Below are 18,693 nucleotides of genomic sequence, written 5' to 3'. Positions count from 1 at the left end.
ATAACTTTATTCAATAGCTGTAAAGAACATAGTTTTTAACTTCTCAGCAGAGAACTAAATTGCTCGCATCATTATTATGAATTGTATGATTTGCAGAAAGTACAGGAATCATTATACATTATTCAGTTGCTTTGTTCTACTTGACACTAAATACTCACAAACTTGACAATGACAAAACAAAAACTAGAAGGAAAAAGAAGTAAAAAAGATACATCTTGTTCTAAAATGGGCAGAATAACATAACGCTAATATAGCTCACAGATGGTCACACCATTTCCTATTAAGGAAAATTATGCCCAAAGTTGAACTGATCCAAAAAGATCAAACGACTTAAGGTTTTGGCAGAGTTTACTCCACCTAGAAGGTAATTTCGCTGGGTGCATGAAATGTTCTTCCCCGGCAGATAGCTTCAAGGTTTTCCCCGGAATATGAACAAAGCGGCGAAATTTCCACACCTACAGTTAGAATTTATATTTCAGAATCAATGTTGTAAGTCTGTACCTTGAGGTTGCCTTATGGAGCTACAGATTTTTTTTTTTTTTATCAAGCATAATCATTATTAATGAACTGGAAACTGGTTGATATTTTCGGCACAGGCAAAAAGAGAAACATTACCAGTCAAATATAGCGGGACTGAATGTGTTAAGAAGCCACCAGCAGCAACCACCCAGCGAGAATGCAGGCGAAGGACCATTAGGCGAGCACTATCAGGAGTATCATAACTCGAACCGTTTGCATTCTTGACAGGGGCGAATTCCTCTTCTCGTATTACCTGATGATCAATCAGTCAACCAATAAATGCCTCATCAGAGATTTTCCAATTCATGCAATTTTTCCTTCTCAACCATTTTACAGTCCTAGGAAATAACAATCTGGTAATATTTGCCTGATGCCTACCTCATAAAGAGCTGTTGAAGAAGAATACGGAAATGCATCAAATACAAACTGTTCAAGCTTCCAGCCCATGGTGAATCCATGGATAGAAGGAATTTTCTTTTCAGCTAGGTGGTAACTGTACATTGCACAACAGTATAGTGTCAACATTACAAGGAGTACATTTGCAAACTTGAACAATTAAGATGCACTTTACACAACAGTAATAGAATTTGATGGAAGTTGAGGGAGCCTTAAAACTTGGATAGATCACCCCACTTTTGCCAATAATAATTAGCATAGCAATAAGTTGACACACTAATTTATCCTACCACATTATGTTGATATTTTTGTCACCTCATAAGAATCAAGAATAAAATATAATCGGCCATTCCAGTCAAAATTGTGACACTAAGGCAAGATTTTCATATCTAAGATCACTTTGTCACAAGAAGGCTCACACTGCAAAAAAATTAATAAGTTAAAAAATGTTCCTAATAAATCATAAGTACAAACAGTAATTAAGGAATCACCAAACACTCAGAAGGGCAGAAAACACTGAACTACAGGTCTACATGAGTAAAGATAGCATATCAACCAAAATTAAAAATGCCAAATAAAAGCTTATAAGAAGATCTATATGCTTGTGATAGATATGATATATTCAAGCATCTGCAGAAATGTTTTTATTCAATGATCTTCATGTTTGATAAATATGTACAGTCTACCATGGTGGAATTTGACATGGAGATGAAGTTATGAAAGATTACTAACATGCTGTCCTTTTCAAGGCCATTTGCAACTTGATTGAGGAAGTCCAATGTGAACATATGTAAGCAAACCTAAGAGATACAAAAAAGATTGTCAGAGAAATTCAATGGAATGAGGTTCAACAATGAGAGAGATATAAACAGTCGATAATAAAGATGATGTAAAGCATAGTTTTTTTTTGTAGAAAATGAAACATCATAAGGTTCACTACGCATATCATGCATGGTCGCATTATCAACATCTGTGATTATTCCATTGTATGAGAAAAGTTCAAGGGAGCTAGCAGTAGTGTTGCATGGAAAATTATTTGGAGTTAAGAAAATAATGCTGTGGTAATTGTAATCATTAGATCATTCATGTGAGATTTTGAAACATGTTTCCTGGCACAACCAAAAGTCAATAGCCTTACAAGTTCTGTTCTTAACTTCTAAAAGTGAGATTTGACCACTTTTCCAACAGAAGATTTTGACCAGCAAACAACATTAGCCAAAATAGGAAAAAAAAAATTGTATTGGTCCAATGCAGCACACAGGCAGCAAAACTACATATAGTGAAGGAATCCAATTCAGTTGAAAACTTACATTGCTCCAACAATACCGAAGACGTCCAGTTATCTGATTGATCTCACAGGCCATTGTTGGATCCATCTCACTATACTCAATTACAGTTAGGGGCCCACCTCTACCATGTTGGACAAAGACACCAACCTTCTCTTGTGGATAAGCCTGAGTTCATTGCAAACAACATAACATCTAAAGTTGGTAATTTTCTATTGCAGATATACATAATAAAAGCGGTTGTGACAGTTATTACATGATCAGCCTAATCTTAAGAAGAAGAAAAAGAAAACCACTTTTCATGTTTGATAAAGGCCACCTGAAAACCCTCCACTCAGTCTCTTCCACGAACGAGCAGTATTTACGCTGACAATCCTCATAGCCTCTTATAATGAAATTGGCTTTACAAGGAAAAGAATTTCAAAGCCAATATATTATCAATGGTTTTCACAACTTGTTTCATCACAAAAACTCTAACGAAATAAAGTTTTTTAAAAAACCTCAGGATAAAAAATCTGAAACTGACCACTTATTAAATTACACTAAATATGACAAATTAAATAAGAAGAGATAAGAACGTTTGAACCTCAGAATATAATATTTATGCAACCAAAAAACAAAAAGCAACATAGCACAAGCAATGTAAATCATTATAGATACTCTTACAAAACATATTAGACCAACAATAACTACTGTGCAGAACCACGCCGGTGGATGTGCCTCTGCTATATGGGCATACATGTGCATGCTCACAAATGAAGGTCACTTTGTCTGCAGTTTCCCTTTAACTTAATTGCAAATTGATTGACAAGTTTTTATTTTGTTCAAAATTATTTCCGACATTAGTTACTACTCAGATCACTTAGATTGCAAAAGGAATCAATGCATAGGAACTAGATGAAATAACAATGGAAAAAGATACATATATAAGGCTAGTTATTCCCCTCAAATTCCAGAAACTGGCAGCAACTAGACAAGCAAAAATTTGGAAGAATGCTTATGAAACTCAGGCTGCATAAATTAAAAACTCATCTCAGGGTCATTCAAGCTAAGCTAGACGTTTTGCAGCCTTGTTACTAAGATCTAAAAATAAAAAATCATTGATAAGTGAAGCATTCAACAATGTCTTACCTTGCGTACAACTTTTGCAGCAGCAGCCACACCTTTGTCAATGAAATACCCCAAGAATGTTGGGTCTGCAACCCGAACCTGGACACAGAAGGTTAGAGAATGCACGCAAAAGATATGATGCCTTACTAAAAACTTGCGTCAGTTAAATATCTTACCAGAGCATTATCAACTCCATAACAGTCCACATATTTTACACCTCTCATGGCCATGTCTTCAAGTAATTTTGAAGATTTCAAAGCTGTGAAATATGGAAAAGTATTGAAATTGTATTTGATATCTTACTCATAAAAAAAATGATATTAATGGAATAAGTTTGACAATGCATATCTTGAATATGAACCATACAGACCAAAGTCTTACCAGAATATAATCCTCCATTGCCATCAGGAGCTTTTGCAACCTGGATAGACCAAGGAAAAGGATGATGTGATTCCACATGGAAGAGAAGACAAAAGGACTTGATCATGAACGAAAATGCATACATACATTATATAGACTGTGACAATAATAGTTATCAGTGATTTAGAATGATGGACGAACTGTTGAGGAATGGAAGGAAAAAAAATAACACATGAAAATATACTTTAAGTGAAAACCCCTCGTTTAGTCAGAAAGCACAAATGATTTAGCATGACTCGTGGATTTTTTTACCATAGATGTACAGGAGCACTATATAATGACACAAACTTAAAATAATCACATATTGTACTCAGATAGCTTCTGGTATCAAGAGGAAAATGTGCGTCTCATACAGAGTCTGAAAGGATTAGTTAGCTTACCAGGCAGGCAGGCTGGCTATGAAAAATATGACAATCAAATAAATTTGGCTCAAAATCTGGCCTGAAAATTTGGTAAAAGTTTGGAGGCTTGGGCCACTACTTGGGTAAGAGTTTAGCTATAAAGAGCGAAAGCACAGTTTTGGCTTGCATCAGTTCAAGCTCACCCTGGTCCATATACAGCCTATTATTCTCATGTTTTATGGCCATTGCCTGTTAATTAGTTAAATCTTTTTACATACACCAATGCTGGTCTGCACGTGCCAATCAATAGTATTAGATTTATAAGTTGTACTTGCAATTTTGAATTTATATGCTGAAGGTCTGCATCATGGTAGTATTTAATATTCGCAAAGAGAAAGTGATGGATCTTTCTCAAATTTAGGAACTGCTTGCCATTGGAATAAAGAACCAACCTTATATGGACTCTCCATAATGAATCTACCATCTCTAGAAACACAAGGAATAGTACCTTGTTGGAAAAATGTGATCTGCAATAAAAATTGTGTCATGTTGCAGAAAAACCAAATTTCAAGAGAGGTTGCATATTTTTACCTGATCTGCTTCCAAACCAAAATACTTGTGACTTTCAAAAAATTTGCGAGTGGCTTCATCAGTAAATGGACTGGTCAATATGTACCAATGTATTGGCACAATACCAGAAGAGCCTATAATTAACCAAGTTGTTAAGGTTTCCATGGCATTTAACTCAACAAAAGAAAAGTTTTAAAATGAAAACCTACCCTCAGTTGATTGAGATGCAAGTCGTTGCATGCATAAAATCCGCTCAGCTTGAAGTTGGAAAAGTGATTTCCCAGATGGTAACCCAATATCTGAAGAAAGAAAACAAAAAATAGATCATGTAACCAAAACTATCTCAAGAAAGAAAACAAAAAACTAAATCATAAAAACAAAACTATTTAGAGATGCCAAACATCATTGTGTCACAGAAACGAAACTATGAAACTTATATTTCTAGATACAACTGTTGCGACAAATGTTTATTAAACACAGGAGTATTTCCATTGAAGCTATTAATGAAAGACAAGTAAGTTGAATCACAAGGCCAAACTTCATTCTTATGCTAAATGATGTTTAACCCATTAGGTGCAAAATGCAAATTAATTATGCTAGTTGGTCAGTGTTTACAACCACTATACATCTGTCAGTTAGACATGATGACTATTTGTCCTTTAATCACCCAAGTTCTTAAGCCACTAGAGTCTGATTAAGAAAAAAGCACAATCTTAAATGCAGATTCAAAGTTAAAAGTAAAGAACCCAAAAATACAGTTGCTTATAAAATCTGATTTCACAGAGGGCACACCAGAAAGTTTCTTCATTAGTTTCTAAATATATATCATCATGCATAAAGTGCTAACCTAATGCATGCCATCCATTCTCATCCATGCAACTATCAAAAAAAATATTTTTCCTTATTGTTTAGCAATAAGAAAGAATTATCGAAACACTAAAAGTGTATTCTTAAAACTGAATGCTAGTACTCAATCTTAGTTCAAAGAAATCATGTTTCTGGTAATCAATCAACATGAACCACTTCAGAAATTTACAAATTATTTTCTCAGGTAAACAGCAGAAGCCTAAAATATCTACTATGAAGAGGTTTGCTAATGTGCTCCTCAAGTGACTTTGTCGACTAATTTTGAATTGCATAATCACTACCTCGCCTAACTATGATACCAAAAATAAAGAAGGCCAAAATACAACAGAAGTTATGCAGAGTATACTAAGCAGGATGTTTACTTACTGAAACATCCCTTTGGATCTGAACTTCCAAGACGAGTACCCTGTGTTCAATTTAAAACAACAAACTGTAAACAGCATGATAGAAACCTCTTCACCAATAATTCACCAAACAGTTTGAATCACAATGCAACCACTAGAGAACCTTTGAATGGAAATTAGAAATTAATACGCTCTGCAGCTCATTCAGATCTTTCATGCAACATATAATTTACATTGACAAAGTTGATGGCAGTGAATTACGAATTTCCCAGACTTCTTGTGCTTTTGGCCTCAACATATCGACCTATTTTGGCTAAATAGGTTGGAATTTAAGATAGAATTTTAAAATCCATCTTACATTCAGATAGTATTTAAGATAGTTTACGATGCAAGTATTTTCAAAGTTTCGCATACAAGGCAATACTGACAGGTTAGAACGCAGGACAACTAACTGTTGATTTTAAATATAAAAAAAAAAAGATATCCATGCGATGTGGACCTTGAAGTGGCTACATCGTAAGAAGACTCCTCCTACCAGCACAATGTCCTCCTGATAACGCATGTCGTTTGATAGTTTTGTCCAGGAAACAGATTGGCTCTGACTACTAAATTTCATTGTCGCTTTCCCGGACAAATCAGGAATTAGTTTTATTGGTTATTTCACTGCAACAGTAAATTGCAAACTAAGCACACTTGTACGGCCAACAATTTTGTTTTTTAGCAAGTTTTATAAAAATGGCATTTCCGATACAAGGTTGTTAGATAGAGCAATCGAAAATAGAGTACTGCATTCGTAAAGACAGGAAAAACAAATCATTTGTCTTAGATGATTGCAGAATTATATGTCAAAATATAGTGAAGCAGCAAGAGTATTCCATTAAAGCCAAACCAAAATTCTCGAACAAGGATAGCGTTCTACAGGCATCAGACAATGTTCAGCATCATGATAAAACGTAACCGTACCATTCATTTTTTCATTCTCAGCGAAAAAAGGTTATTACGTCCAATATAGTTCCCATGAAAAGAATTATCTACCAATCTGATGACTATAGGGATAGAGAATCTGATAAAAATAAAAATAAAGTTGCAGCAATGTCAAATATAATCAGGATTGCAATAGAAAAATATTCAAATAGACAAACACCTGGCCACCGGATAGAAGCACAACTGCCAACTTCCCTTCCAAGATAGCCTTTAATCCCCTCTTCCACCATCTCTCTCTGTCCTCTGAAGATCTATCTTCTACTGTTGAAACATTAGCTTCTGGAACAGGTTCAATTGCTGGCACTGGAAGACCTTTACAATCCCAACACAAAATTTTCTCATACCAATACTCTTTCCATGAAAAAAAAAGATCTCAAACAAGAAACAAAAGCAAGAAATGAACTAAGATGAAAATAAAGCCACCTTGAGAACCAAGGGAACATCGTATGATCCGATCAATTCTGGCAAGATCCAGGCTCTGAAATGCAACAGTCATTAATAATCAATTAGTATTGATTTAACCAACGACTACCTTCCATTCCAAACAAACCCAGCACTCAAATCATATGGAATAGCAAAAGAAATAAATAAATGCGACCATAAATCATGTCCTTCGAATAAAATCTGAGAACAATTCACCATTGAAATGCATCTCTCTGCTCGAATTTCACACAACTCAAAACAACCTCATAGAGAAAAAGCACAAAAGGAGTTGCAACAAAAAGAAAACATGAATCTAGGGATCACCAATCAATCGCATTCCATATGAAGCTTAAAAAAATCAAGAAAAACAAAACGGAAACCAGATCATGTAGAGATCCAAGAAAATAAGCATCAAATTCATAGAAAAAAAAAAGAAAAAGAAAGAAAGAGGCGACCTCAATGTCCTTGACGAGAAGATCACGTTCCTCCGCGGATAGCTCATCCCAGAGGGCAAAGACGCCCTCCTGGCCATAATCCTTCAGCCTCTCCAGCAACGCCGGCGGTGGCGCCACCGCTGCCTCCCTTCCCCCTCCCTCCGATCCAACCACCATCTCCCTCATCGTCTCTCTCTCTCTCTCTCGTTCTCTCTCACAAGTCACACCACGAGAGCTGCTACAAAACGAGCGAGAGTGAGAGGAATCCCGAGTGCTAAGCAAAGATGGAAATTCAGCGAAAAGACCAAAAGACCCCTTCTTATTATACAATGTGAATTAAGTGCCCAATCTGCCGATACTGCCCTCCGCACTCCAGGTTCGTTGGATCGACATCCAATGGCTGACAATGACCGGTGATGAACCGGGAACGTTGTCGGCGTGGGCGAATCATGAATCACGTGGCTAACACGTGATTTGTTAGCGGGCTAATCTTACTAAATATAAATGACAATGATGGCATTTTCGTATATATCATGGATTTGATGATCTTTATATTATTGGGTAATGTTATTATTTTCAACGTTTTTAAAAAATTGTATCAGAATTGACCTCTTATGAAAAAACCCTTGATATTTTACAATTGACATCAATGTAAGATCTTGGAATACCATGACTAGTTTCGATTTTCGACTGGGGGTCTTCATAAATTTCACAGAAAATGGAGCTTTATACAAAAACAACCCCACTGTCTATAAAATTACAAAATGTCCATAGTAATATAATTTAACAATGCCGCCGTTTAGGGGTAAATTTTTTGGGTGTCTCGTGCTATAGTAATTTTTTTATTTTAAGTGCTAACTTCAATTTTGTATCATTTTGATCATCCATTTTTAATCTGTGTTCATCGGAGAGTACCAAAGAGATTTTGGGGAGAATTTAATGACATATAGGCTGAATTTGCAATGGCAATATCCAGTTCATGAGTCATCTACAAACGTGGATATGCCACATCATCAAAGAAATCACATAGTTATTCTTATTGACTAATTCACATGGTTGACATGACATGTATCATGTTAAGAAGAGTAGCCATGTGGCTTTCATTGATGGCATGTCATGCCCGTGTATTTAAGTGACACAATGAATTGGCATTAACATAGTAAATTCGACGTAAATGTTATCAAATTCTCTCCGGAATCCCATTAATACCCTCTTGGTGAACACAAATTAAAATTGAGTAATCAAAATGATATAAATTAAAGTTCGATATTCAAAATAAAAAATGACCATGGTATGATACCCCCTTAAAACCTTTACCCTGCTATTTGGTCAAATTATTGAGGTTTTTTCTGGTAATCTACATCAGAATTGTGTTTCATAATAATAATAATAACAACCACTGATATTAGAAATTTATATCAATCATTTTTAAGCTTCATGTGATGTTGCTAAATTACTATCGCTAACATTAAAATTGAATATTTAAATTGTATAACACAAGAGTGCTAAGCTATCGTAATTGAGTGACTGGGCATCTCTGTACCTGTCTGTCTTTTTAACACTCCACACTCCATTAAATGAGGACGTGATCTATTAGTTAAAAAAAAAAACTTACTATCACTAATCTAAACAAAATTGATCCTCTACATATTAACGAGAATTATTAGTGATCCTCTACATATTAACGAGAATTTTCAGTTATTATAAGATGAGTGTGTTCTAAAATAACTTGTGGTTGAATTTATACAGTTTTATATATATTTAACTCCTTTTTTAATTTATTTATATAATAGTTTCAAAGCCATTTTATTTATCATAATGATCCTAGGACCCTACAGCCATCCCATCACACACACATACAAAAAAAGAAAAAAGAAAAAAAGCTTTTGAGCTTTTTTCCATCTTTTCGTAGAAAGATATTTAAAAAAACTAATTCATTTTTAAAAATTATTATTATTATTATTAATTAATTATTAATTAAAACGACAAACATTGTTGCACATTTTAAATTTTAAAATTGTTTAAAAATAGCTTATAAGGAAAATAATAGAAAATACTTGACATTTTAAAAATAATAAATAGTTTGAAAATTAAAGCTGAAACTAGCTCAAAACTTCAAAAAAGAGTGCCATTTTTTATGGAAATAAATAATTTGGAAACTGGGGTCATTATAAAAAGTATATTAAAAATTAATCCAAAAAAAAAAATCCATCTAAATTTAATTGAATACGAAAAACCAAATGAAAAATTTGAAAATACCTTCGATAAATAAAAAAAGGGTGGTGTGTAACTTAAGCAATGAGTGAGTTCGTGTTGTTTATAAATTAGGAAAAGGACAACTAAACTACTAACAAATAACAATACATTACCTAAAGTGGTTGAGTTTGGCCACATGAAGAGTGCCTTTGATCAAGAATCCAAATCAAAATCCTTTTGGAGTTTAGAGCTTCAACTTTGATACTTTGATACTTTGATTAAATAGGCTTCACTCTAAAGGAACCTATATATATATATATATACTTTTATTAAATAATAATAATAATAATATTATTATTATTATTATTTATGAAAAAAAATGACCAAGTTTTATCAAGCTAACGAATTAGACATGAACCTCAAAATTTCATAAAACTTAAAGTAGCTTCGAGCTTGGCTTGAGTTCGGTGAAAGTAAAGTCAAACTTGGTTTGGGTTTGATTAAAATAGTAAAAAATCAAACTTAGTTTAGCTTAACGCTTTGACAACAGTTATCAAAAAAATATCTTAGATAAGAGTAAAAAATAATTATAGTTGGATCATTATTTTAATGTTTATCATTGTCCTAAAAGTGGCAATAAGAAAACTTTAGTTTTAAAGCGACCACAGTTTCATTTTGTTTACTAGTTTATCATTTAGCATCATCATTATCATTATTATTATTATTATTATTATACTGTGTAATTAATGACCACTAGAATTTAGAGTGACGACAAGATGAAAAAAATGATAATAAATAGACCAGGTACCAACACAAATAGTTTTTTTTTCCATTTGGTTGTTGTAACATATCATTCCAATCAATTGTTCGATGTGGATGTGTTATCTTCATTCTATTTCTTGGGAATTGATGAGATGATAATTAATTAATTAAATTTTGTACATCTAAAATTTAATAAAATGATGAATGGATTCAATGATTCTGCAAGCTGTTTTTTGCTGTCATTATTCAATATTTTTGTAGTCATGTCTGACTAAATGAAAACATTTCCATAATGAAAATCAATGCTACAATTCTTGATGGTCTTTGTTGTACTAGGGTTCTAGCCATCCTTCACTTTTAATAATAACAACAATAATTAATAGGCTTTAGCCCAAAGTATACAAACAATGAAATGGGCCTTTAGCCCAAAGTATATGAAGCCCATCCCATCAATAAATGGGTACCCATGAATTGTGTAAAAAAATAAAGTAACTATTTAAAAGATTTTTTTATAAATAAAATAAATATAACAATCCATCACAAATCAATACTAATTCAGCACATCATTAATAATCATTGTTCTCCTGCATCTTTAGTTGAAAGTTAAGAAAATAGATAGACAAACAAACAACCAAAAAAAAAATTTATAGTAATTTTGAGGTTAATTAAACAGTCAAATTATAATTATAATTTAGAGTTGAAATTATAATACATTGAGTACTCTCTCCAAGATTCCTAAGATTATAACTGCAGACACAAAGGACACTCAGATCTAACACCACACCCCACTTCCTTTTCCTTTTTTTTTCATAAAAAAATTTATTAATACCTGCATTTAATTCAACAATAAAGATCTAATTGCATTTATAAAGCTGTTAATAATTTAAAAAAAAGGTTTAAAATAAAATATATATGATAATTTGAACAATGATGCATAGAAAAAGGAGACAAGAGAGGGACCAATGTTGAATGGGATTGTACAATGATAGGTATCTGAAGAGCTGGTGGCTGCTTCCCTTTCTCCTGCAAAGTTACAAGGCACTTCAAATCCCTTTGTTTTCATTTGTCAATTTTATTTTTATTTTATTTATTTTTCTCTATCAACCATTATTGAACTCCACCCAAATCAGAATTCAGATATCTGATTAGATTGCAAGATCTTCTTCTGTCTTCTTCATTGAAATAATTAAAATGAACAATATTTTTTTAATTCTGAATTATTACTGTAGTTAACTAAATGAGAGTGATTAATTACAGTAAAGTTAAGTGTGTGTGTTTCTCTCTCTTGCTCTGTTTCATACTGACAGAGAGGAACTATTTGACAACCAGATTGTCTTTCTAATCAGAAAGCATGGTCCTTATCATGACACACAAGAGTACTGTTTTTGTGGAGTTTGGGACAATGTTTGATAGAAAGGATGTCAATAATGCACTGCCACCTTTCATAAACTGCAAACTAAGGGAGGTCCCAGAACATGCCCAATTATGCATCAAATTTGTATTCAAATTTAGTTGATAATGAAGTATTATTGGGTCCATTCAGTTGCAAAATTGGTGTAGTCTATGAACCCTTTTCCTACAGCAGGAGTTGCAGGTATGACCCATAAAAGGTAAACTAATTAGTTTGCAGATATACTCTTGTAAAACTGCCTGATTGTATAAACTCCCCTGTCTGAAACTTATAATGTCATCTGGGAAGGAGCATTAATTAATATTATTATCAAAGAAACAAAAGTGATTTTTGTGAAATGAAAAGTGAGAGAGGGAAGTGACTGAAGGGGACCATCTGGAAAAAAGTTTTGAGGGAGAGAGAAAGAAAGACAGAAAAAGGGTGGTCAATTGAAAGACAGAGTAGTAGGGAGAGGATAAATAGATAGATAGATGGATAGAAAGAAAGATAGCAGCAGGCTAGATCCCATTTGTTTTGATTTTCCCCATACAAGAAGAACCAACACAACAATACACTGGTCCCTGTATATGTATAAATTAAAAAAAGGGGGAAAAGATAACTTTTTGAATATAGAGTTACAACATGGGACTCTTCTTGGTTGCCTTGTGGTTAAACAACCACAAATATCAACAGCTTCCTTTTTGTTTCTTCAGAAAGGGACATCTCTTGGAAACAAATCATCTCTCTCTTTTTCCCCATCCATGTAATTCCAAATCTTCACTATGCTCTCTTGCTTCATTGTGCAGTGTGCATTGTTCATTGCATCTCCCCTGTTTTTTTCTTAATTTTTTTTTTAATGAGGAAAATAACAATATTATAAACATAATAAATGAAAGAAAATTTCAAACATATATATATATATATTTTAAAAAAAAATTAAAAAGATTGATATGATACTTCCCCTCACTCACTTTTCCAATTTCCTTTTACACAAACTAAGAGTGAGAGAGAGAGAGAGAGAGAGAGAGAGATGTTAAAAGAAGAGAAGAGATGTGACAGAGGGAGGCACATGTAGTTCATCAGAAAACAGAGCAAGTGAGCCATGCTTTCAACTAACAATCATACCAGATTCCTCCAAACATTATTTCACAAAATTAATTTTAATAAATATTATTAAATTATTTTTATTATGTTATTATTATGATGAGAGAAAATTGTGTGTTTCAAACAAGGTTCCTCTGTTTTCCTTTATTCTTTCATTCAGCACTCTGTTTCTGAATGTATTATCACATCAACGGCGTCAAACTGAATCCCATGAAAAACATAAGAATCAAAAACAGTAAAATGATTTCAGATTGGATGGTCTAACGAATGAATTGAATTGAATTGAATGCCCAAGTTCCAACACACATTGATTATTGATATGAAATGACAAGTGTCATCCACCCAACATCTGCACCGGAATAAAGCTGTAGTAATTATTTATTTCATATAATTCTCTATACATATATATATATATATTGAGAGGACAAGTATGGTATATGGGGATTATCAAATGTTGTTTTTCAGTGATTGGGATCTCATTTTCCAGTAGTATAGTCCAGCCCCACCACCACTGAATGAGTCCTCACCTTCTCTCTTTGCATTGCATGGTCACTCATGCTCCTTGACTACTTATTTCTTCTACTATTACTATTACTACTACTTATATATATATATGTATAACATGGACTTAAATAAGAGAACAAAAGCCACAACTCCCCAATGACATGACTTGACACACTCTAACAGTTCAAACATGCAGGCTTTTATTTATTCAATATATCATCTCATCTTATCTTTGCTTTCTTTCTTTATCAGTCAGCAAGTATACATCCCACACAAACAAACACACATTCCGTTGTCACAACTACTGAAGATTTAATTTTATAGTTATTTATTAATATAAGATGATGGTAAAATATAATTAATAAAAAAAAAAAAGGAAAAAGGAGACAGGAGATGGTGAGAAGATGATGGTCTCTTGGGTGGAGGCAAGTGGTATATAAAAGGAGCAGAGCACCTGAGTGTCCTCTGGGCATTTGGGATGCCAGTCCCATTATGGGCTCCCTGCCTTCTTGCCTGACTAAACTTGTGGGTACACCCCCCCTCAAACACATGTTATCCTTGTCCTTCTTACTTCCCTCTTTATTCCATTTAATTTAATGCATGACATCTATATATATATATATACAAATATTATGGTAATATGATTGTTTCTTAATGAATTTTTAGATAAATGGCACTGGAATATTATAGTTAGGAGTATTAATGAGAAACTTATTTCATGGTGGTATTGTAAGTTTATAACCTCAAAGTTTGCTACCTTGGAATGCTCAGAGAGCATTCAAAGTTGATCCATTCATGTGCTCAGACCTTGTGTGTAGAGAGACTATGACTTTGCATTCATATGTGTCATCATTTTGGATCTCATTCTCATCCTTCATGTCTTTTAATGTTGGAGGTTTTCATATATCCAAAAATTTTAAATACAGCGTAATATGTTTTGTTGCCATCTATTTATTTTGTAAGTATGATAAAAATATGGTTTAAAAAAAAAATTCAACATAATTTTATAAATTTTGTCTTTAAAAGATTAAGGTACAAAAATTTTACTAGCTCTAATATAATAAAAAAAAATTATCATTCATTAAAATAATTTGATGAAGATAGCTTAATATAAACATATCCCAATAACATACAATTTTTATTAAACATTAAAAAAATATTAATTATAAAATAATGCAAGCATTTATATTAAAATTCAACTAATAATACTGTACTGTATTACTTAGCTATTATCACGTACAAATCAGAGGTACCTATGACAGAGAATAATGGTTAATTTAATTTAATTTTGTGTGTAGCTTCATGGTCTTCATCTCTGGCAAGAAGCTGCAGGTTTTGCAGAAGATCTCTTAAAATGCTCCCTCCCCCTTTATTGGAGCAATGACCAATATAAACTTGTCTTCTTTTTTTTTCCCTTTTTATTAAATGCTTTCTAATTAAATTTAAATCTTGCAAGTCCAAAGGAATCAAACACTCAATCCAAAACTCTCACCAAACAACAAACAAGACACATATTCAAGTAATTAAAAAAAAAATTTAAAAAAAGTGGAGCCCATTTCCCAAGGAATTAGAGTACATTGCATTCACTAAATGATGACGTGGCCTCATTGCAAAATCCCAAGCATCTCAATTCCCCAAATTAGTGAGATAGAGACATACTACATGATTTTATTTTATTTAATTTAATTAGATACAATAAATTAAATTTTAATTATAATATAAATATATATATATATATTAAAAAAAAGATGTGGCTCGAATCAAGTTACAAAGCGACGCAATAACGCGAAGCCCAAAGAGCTGTTTGTTGGGCTCGATCGCTTTCAACTCGCGTCTCGTGACCAAGCTCAGTCACGCCCACATGAGCCTCTCATTCACTAATCATTCAATTAATTTATATAATAATAATAATGATACTTAATTAAATTATTGTATTAAAATAAAATTGGTAGGAGGAATGCAAAATTATATTTTATATATTTGTGGGGAAAAATGAGATTGTGGCAATTGATTTGATATGTTACTATATTAGAGTTAAAGAAAATTTAAAATAGCATAGAGACAATAGAGTTTGGTCCTTGCAAACATAAATGATAGGCCAAGTTAAGTTTGGCTAAAAGAAGCTAAGTGCCATGGTTGCACTAGTCTCTTGCATCTCCATTATTGCTACCAAATTTATGTTATTTTAGCTCCATATTGATTGATATGTTTCTCATTTTTATTAGGTTTACACCAAACCATCAAACACTTTTGGGTCTATCTTTGTTCATGAGTACATGAATGCTTTTCTCTTTGTTTTGGATGGACAACAACCATTCATAACTTGCTGCCAAAACATCTATTTTTTCTATCATATATATATATGAATAATTGGATAAATTATGATCTTGTTAAAATAAAAAATTACATAAAACATAGAGAAAACATTAAAGAGAACACAAGATTGAGAGAAGATTTATTTTTCAAAATTAGTCAGTATCTAGGATGATCATTGATTTGACCTTGAGAAATTTTTTTTTTATAATACCAATTGAATCCTTAAGCTATCCCTCATAGATTTTATTTATTTGATTTTATTTTTTTAAATAATTTTGGGAGATGTTAAGTGGTGTAGGAAAAGGAAGAAGGGGTGGCTGAAACCTATCCATATGATGATATAATGAAGAAGTGGTGTGGGGGTGTCCCATTATGATTGTCCTATGAGATGTTGGGAGGGTGTTTGAACAATGAAGGGCATCAAGTAGTAAGAAAGACCAAGAAAGTCTTTAAGGATTCATAGATATCTGCAACACTCTGACTTTGTACCCACATATCAATGTCAAAGTACTCTCTCTCTCTCTCTCTCTCTCTCTCTTTATAACTCACTAGCTCTCACTCAACTCCTCTTCTTGCCACCATCTTTGAAAAGTAGAACAGATTATGCCTTAGTGCCTAGGACACCTTTCTTTGTGGTTATCTACAATATTATCACATTTGCTTTTGCTAATATTCTTTCCTTTTTTTTTATTACTTGTTGATTTTAACTAAATTATATGAAAATTTAAAATTTAAAAAATTATATCAATTTTTTAAAAATTCATCATTATTTAAAATATATTTTAAGAAATATGTAATTAAATATAATTTATTAAAATTTGTAAAAATTATATTAAATATAATAGATGAATTCAAAAAAATAATATTTAATGCTTTAAATTTTTTTAAATAAACAAGTAAAAAAGACAAAAGAAGATTTCTAAAATAAGACAAATATAAAAAATGAGAATACTCTGGTAGATATTATTATTATATATGAGGAAAACCATCAGACCCATTTAGAAAATTTTATTTCAAAAAACTTTTGGTTGGAAGATAAAAATGTGTAATTAAAAGAATTTTTTAAATATTTGGTTAGAAGAAATTTTTTTTTACGCATGTCAAGTTTTGATTTAATTCATTTTAGATGTATTTTAAGATTAAAATTTACCTTTATAAATAGTAACAATTATTTTATCAATAATATTTTTTAAAAAATTTATTTGTCATATATATTAAAGAATTTAAGATTTTATAAAATTATTGTAAAGTACCTACCTCATTTTGTTCAATGTTTGAAATAGTGGGGAATGAAATACTAGCTACCACATTTCATGGGTGGTTGTTTGTATTTTTAAATTAAAATTTATATAAATACATTATTTAGTTGTTAAAAAAATTGTATCATTTCAAGATTAAAATGAATTAAAAAACGATAACCTTCACTTTAGAGTGCTCTAAATATATATTTCTCAGAAGCAAAGATGAATGAAATTGTTTAAACAATATGGTTTTTTTTTAATTCATTTCCACTAAATGAGAAAAAAATCTTTTTTACCAGCATTAAATAAATAGTTAAAAAAAAGTTTAGTTGTTTTTGTTTAAAAAAACAATGTAGATAAACCACCTCAAATATACATATTTTATTACACTTTAATTTTAATATTTTAGATCTCTCAACTTTTTTTTTATGAGAATCAAATATCTAATAAATTAATTATTAGGTTATTATCACAATACCTCTTTCAAACAATTTTTAACACAAATATTTTACATAATAAATTTTGTTATTAAATATATTTACTATTTACTTTATGGCATGATAGCTCCTATATTAAAGCAGTTATTTTTTTAGACATGTTACAGTACCATTTATAAATAAATTATTAGTGACAAAAATATTTATTAATAATTAAATTTATATCACTGTAGATGTTAGTGGTTTTGTTACTATTATTATTATTATTACTATTATTATTATTTTGAAAATAGAGATATGTTAAATTATATTTTATAAAATTATCTAAAAATTCACAGGACACCCACGTGTTAACTCCACATCCACAACCACACCGTATTTAGAATACTGATAATTTACAAAATTAACAAATTAATTGCATAAGTTTAACAATATTTAATACCAACCCTAGGTAGAATGTGTTTCTTGAACATATTTTAAAACAAAATATCTTAAGTTTTTTTTTTTTTAAAAAAAAAGACAAGATGTTGGGGTTGGGGAGTGGAGTTGTCTTATGGTAAATTTGGCTGATGGATAAAAAACAAAAAACTGAAGATAAAAACCACTCGTAATTAATTAATTTATTTATGATAACACATTATATTATATATAGGATAAAGCCAACACCTTGGTCTCTGTTTATAATGCTTAAATAAATAAATAAATAAATAAAAATGTCTCATGTTTCACATTATTGAAAAGGACCAAAAAAGGCTCTCTTTTCGGTAAAACCACACATTGGTTTCCATACTATTCATTCATCTTTTCAAGCCTATCTAGTTCTCCATTAGAGCCTTTTCACATGTTCTTCAAGCTAGCCAAAGAGATAAGATTTCATCTCTTGTGTTTTGCCTCTTTCACTGTACTTTTAAGTTCCATTTTAATGTTTTCTTTCTTCTTGTTGTTAATTTTTTTTTATATATGTACTATAGTTTATATTGAAGATAGTAGGTAGGTCCTTATTTGGGCATATGATATCTTGGGAGGAAAGGACACATTGTAGTCATTTT

General features: G+C 31.6%; 1 protein-coding gene across 1 annotated transcript; it reads right to left on the bottom strand.

Moving 5' to 3' along the window:
- Positions 1 to 32: 32 nt before the first annotated feature.
- On the bottom strand, positions 33 to 7,951 carry LOC120249695 (UDP-N-acetylglucosamine diphosphorylase 1-like). Its single transcript, XM_039258292.1, has 15 exons — positions 7,716 to 7,951; positions 7,261 to 7,315; positions 6,998 to 7,149; positions 5,876 to 5,915; positions 4,852 to 4,941; positions 4,664 to 4,776; positions 4,525 to 4,599; positions 3,693 to 3,732; positions 3,488 to 3,570; positions 3,333 to 3,410; positions 2,226 to 2,369; positions 1,648 to 1,715; positions 898 to 1,012; positions 616 to 772; positions 33 to 455 (listed from the first exon to the last, which is right to left on the bottom strand). The coding sequence occupies exons 1-15, from the start codon at positions 7,878 to 7,880 to the stop codon at positions 358 to 360; spliced, it is 1,473 nt and encodes a 490-aa protein (XP_039114226.1). The 5' UTR covers positions 7,881 to 7,951; the 3' UTR covers positions 33 to 357.
- Positions 7,952 to 18,693: the final 10,742 nt, after the last annotated feature.

This window comes from Dioscorea cayenensis, chromosome 19 (genome assembly GCF_009730915.1).
Source record: "Dioscorea cayenensis subsp. rotundata cultivar TDr96_F1 chromosome 19, TDr96_F1_v2_PseudoChromosome.rev07_lg8_w22 25.fasta, whole genome shotgun sequence".
In the NCBI taxonomy this organism is placed as follows: domain Eukaryota; kingdom Viridiplantae; phylum Streptophyta; class Magnoliopsida; order Dioscoreales; family Dioscoreaceae; genus Dioscorea; species Dioscorea cayenensis.
Note: the sequence above shows the minus strand (reverse complement) of the source record. Positions and strands in the feature narration are given on the sequence as shown.

Bases quoted from the DNA above. Each gene is read 5' to 3' on its own strand.
- LOC120249695 (XM_039258292.1), bottom strand. From the start codon at position 7,880: ATGAGGGAGATGGTGGTTGGATCGGAGGGAGGGGGAAGGGAGGCAGCG. The intron at 4,600-4,663 runs GTAAAAATATGC...TTTTTATTGCAG, and splicing joins TTGGTTTGGAAGCAGATCAG to ATCACATTTTTCCAACAAGG. The intron at 3,733-4,524 runs GTTGGTTCTTTA...TGGTCTATCCAG, and splicing joins TTATGGAGAGTCCATATAAG to GTTGCAAAAGCTCCTGATGG.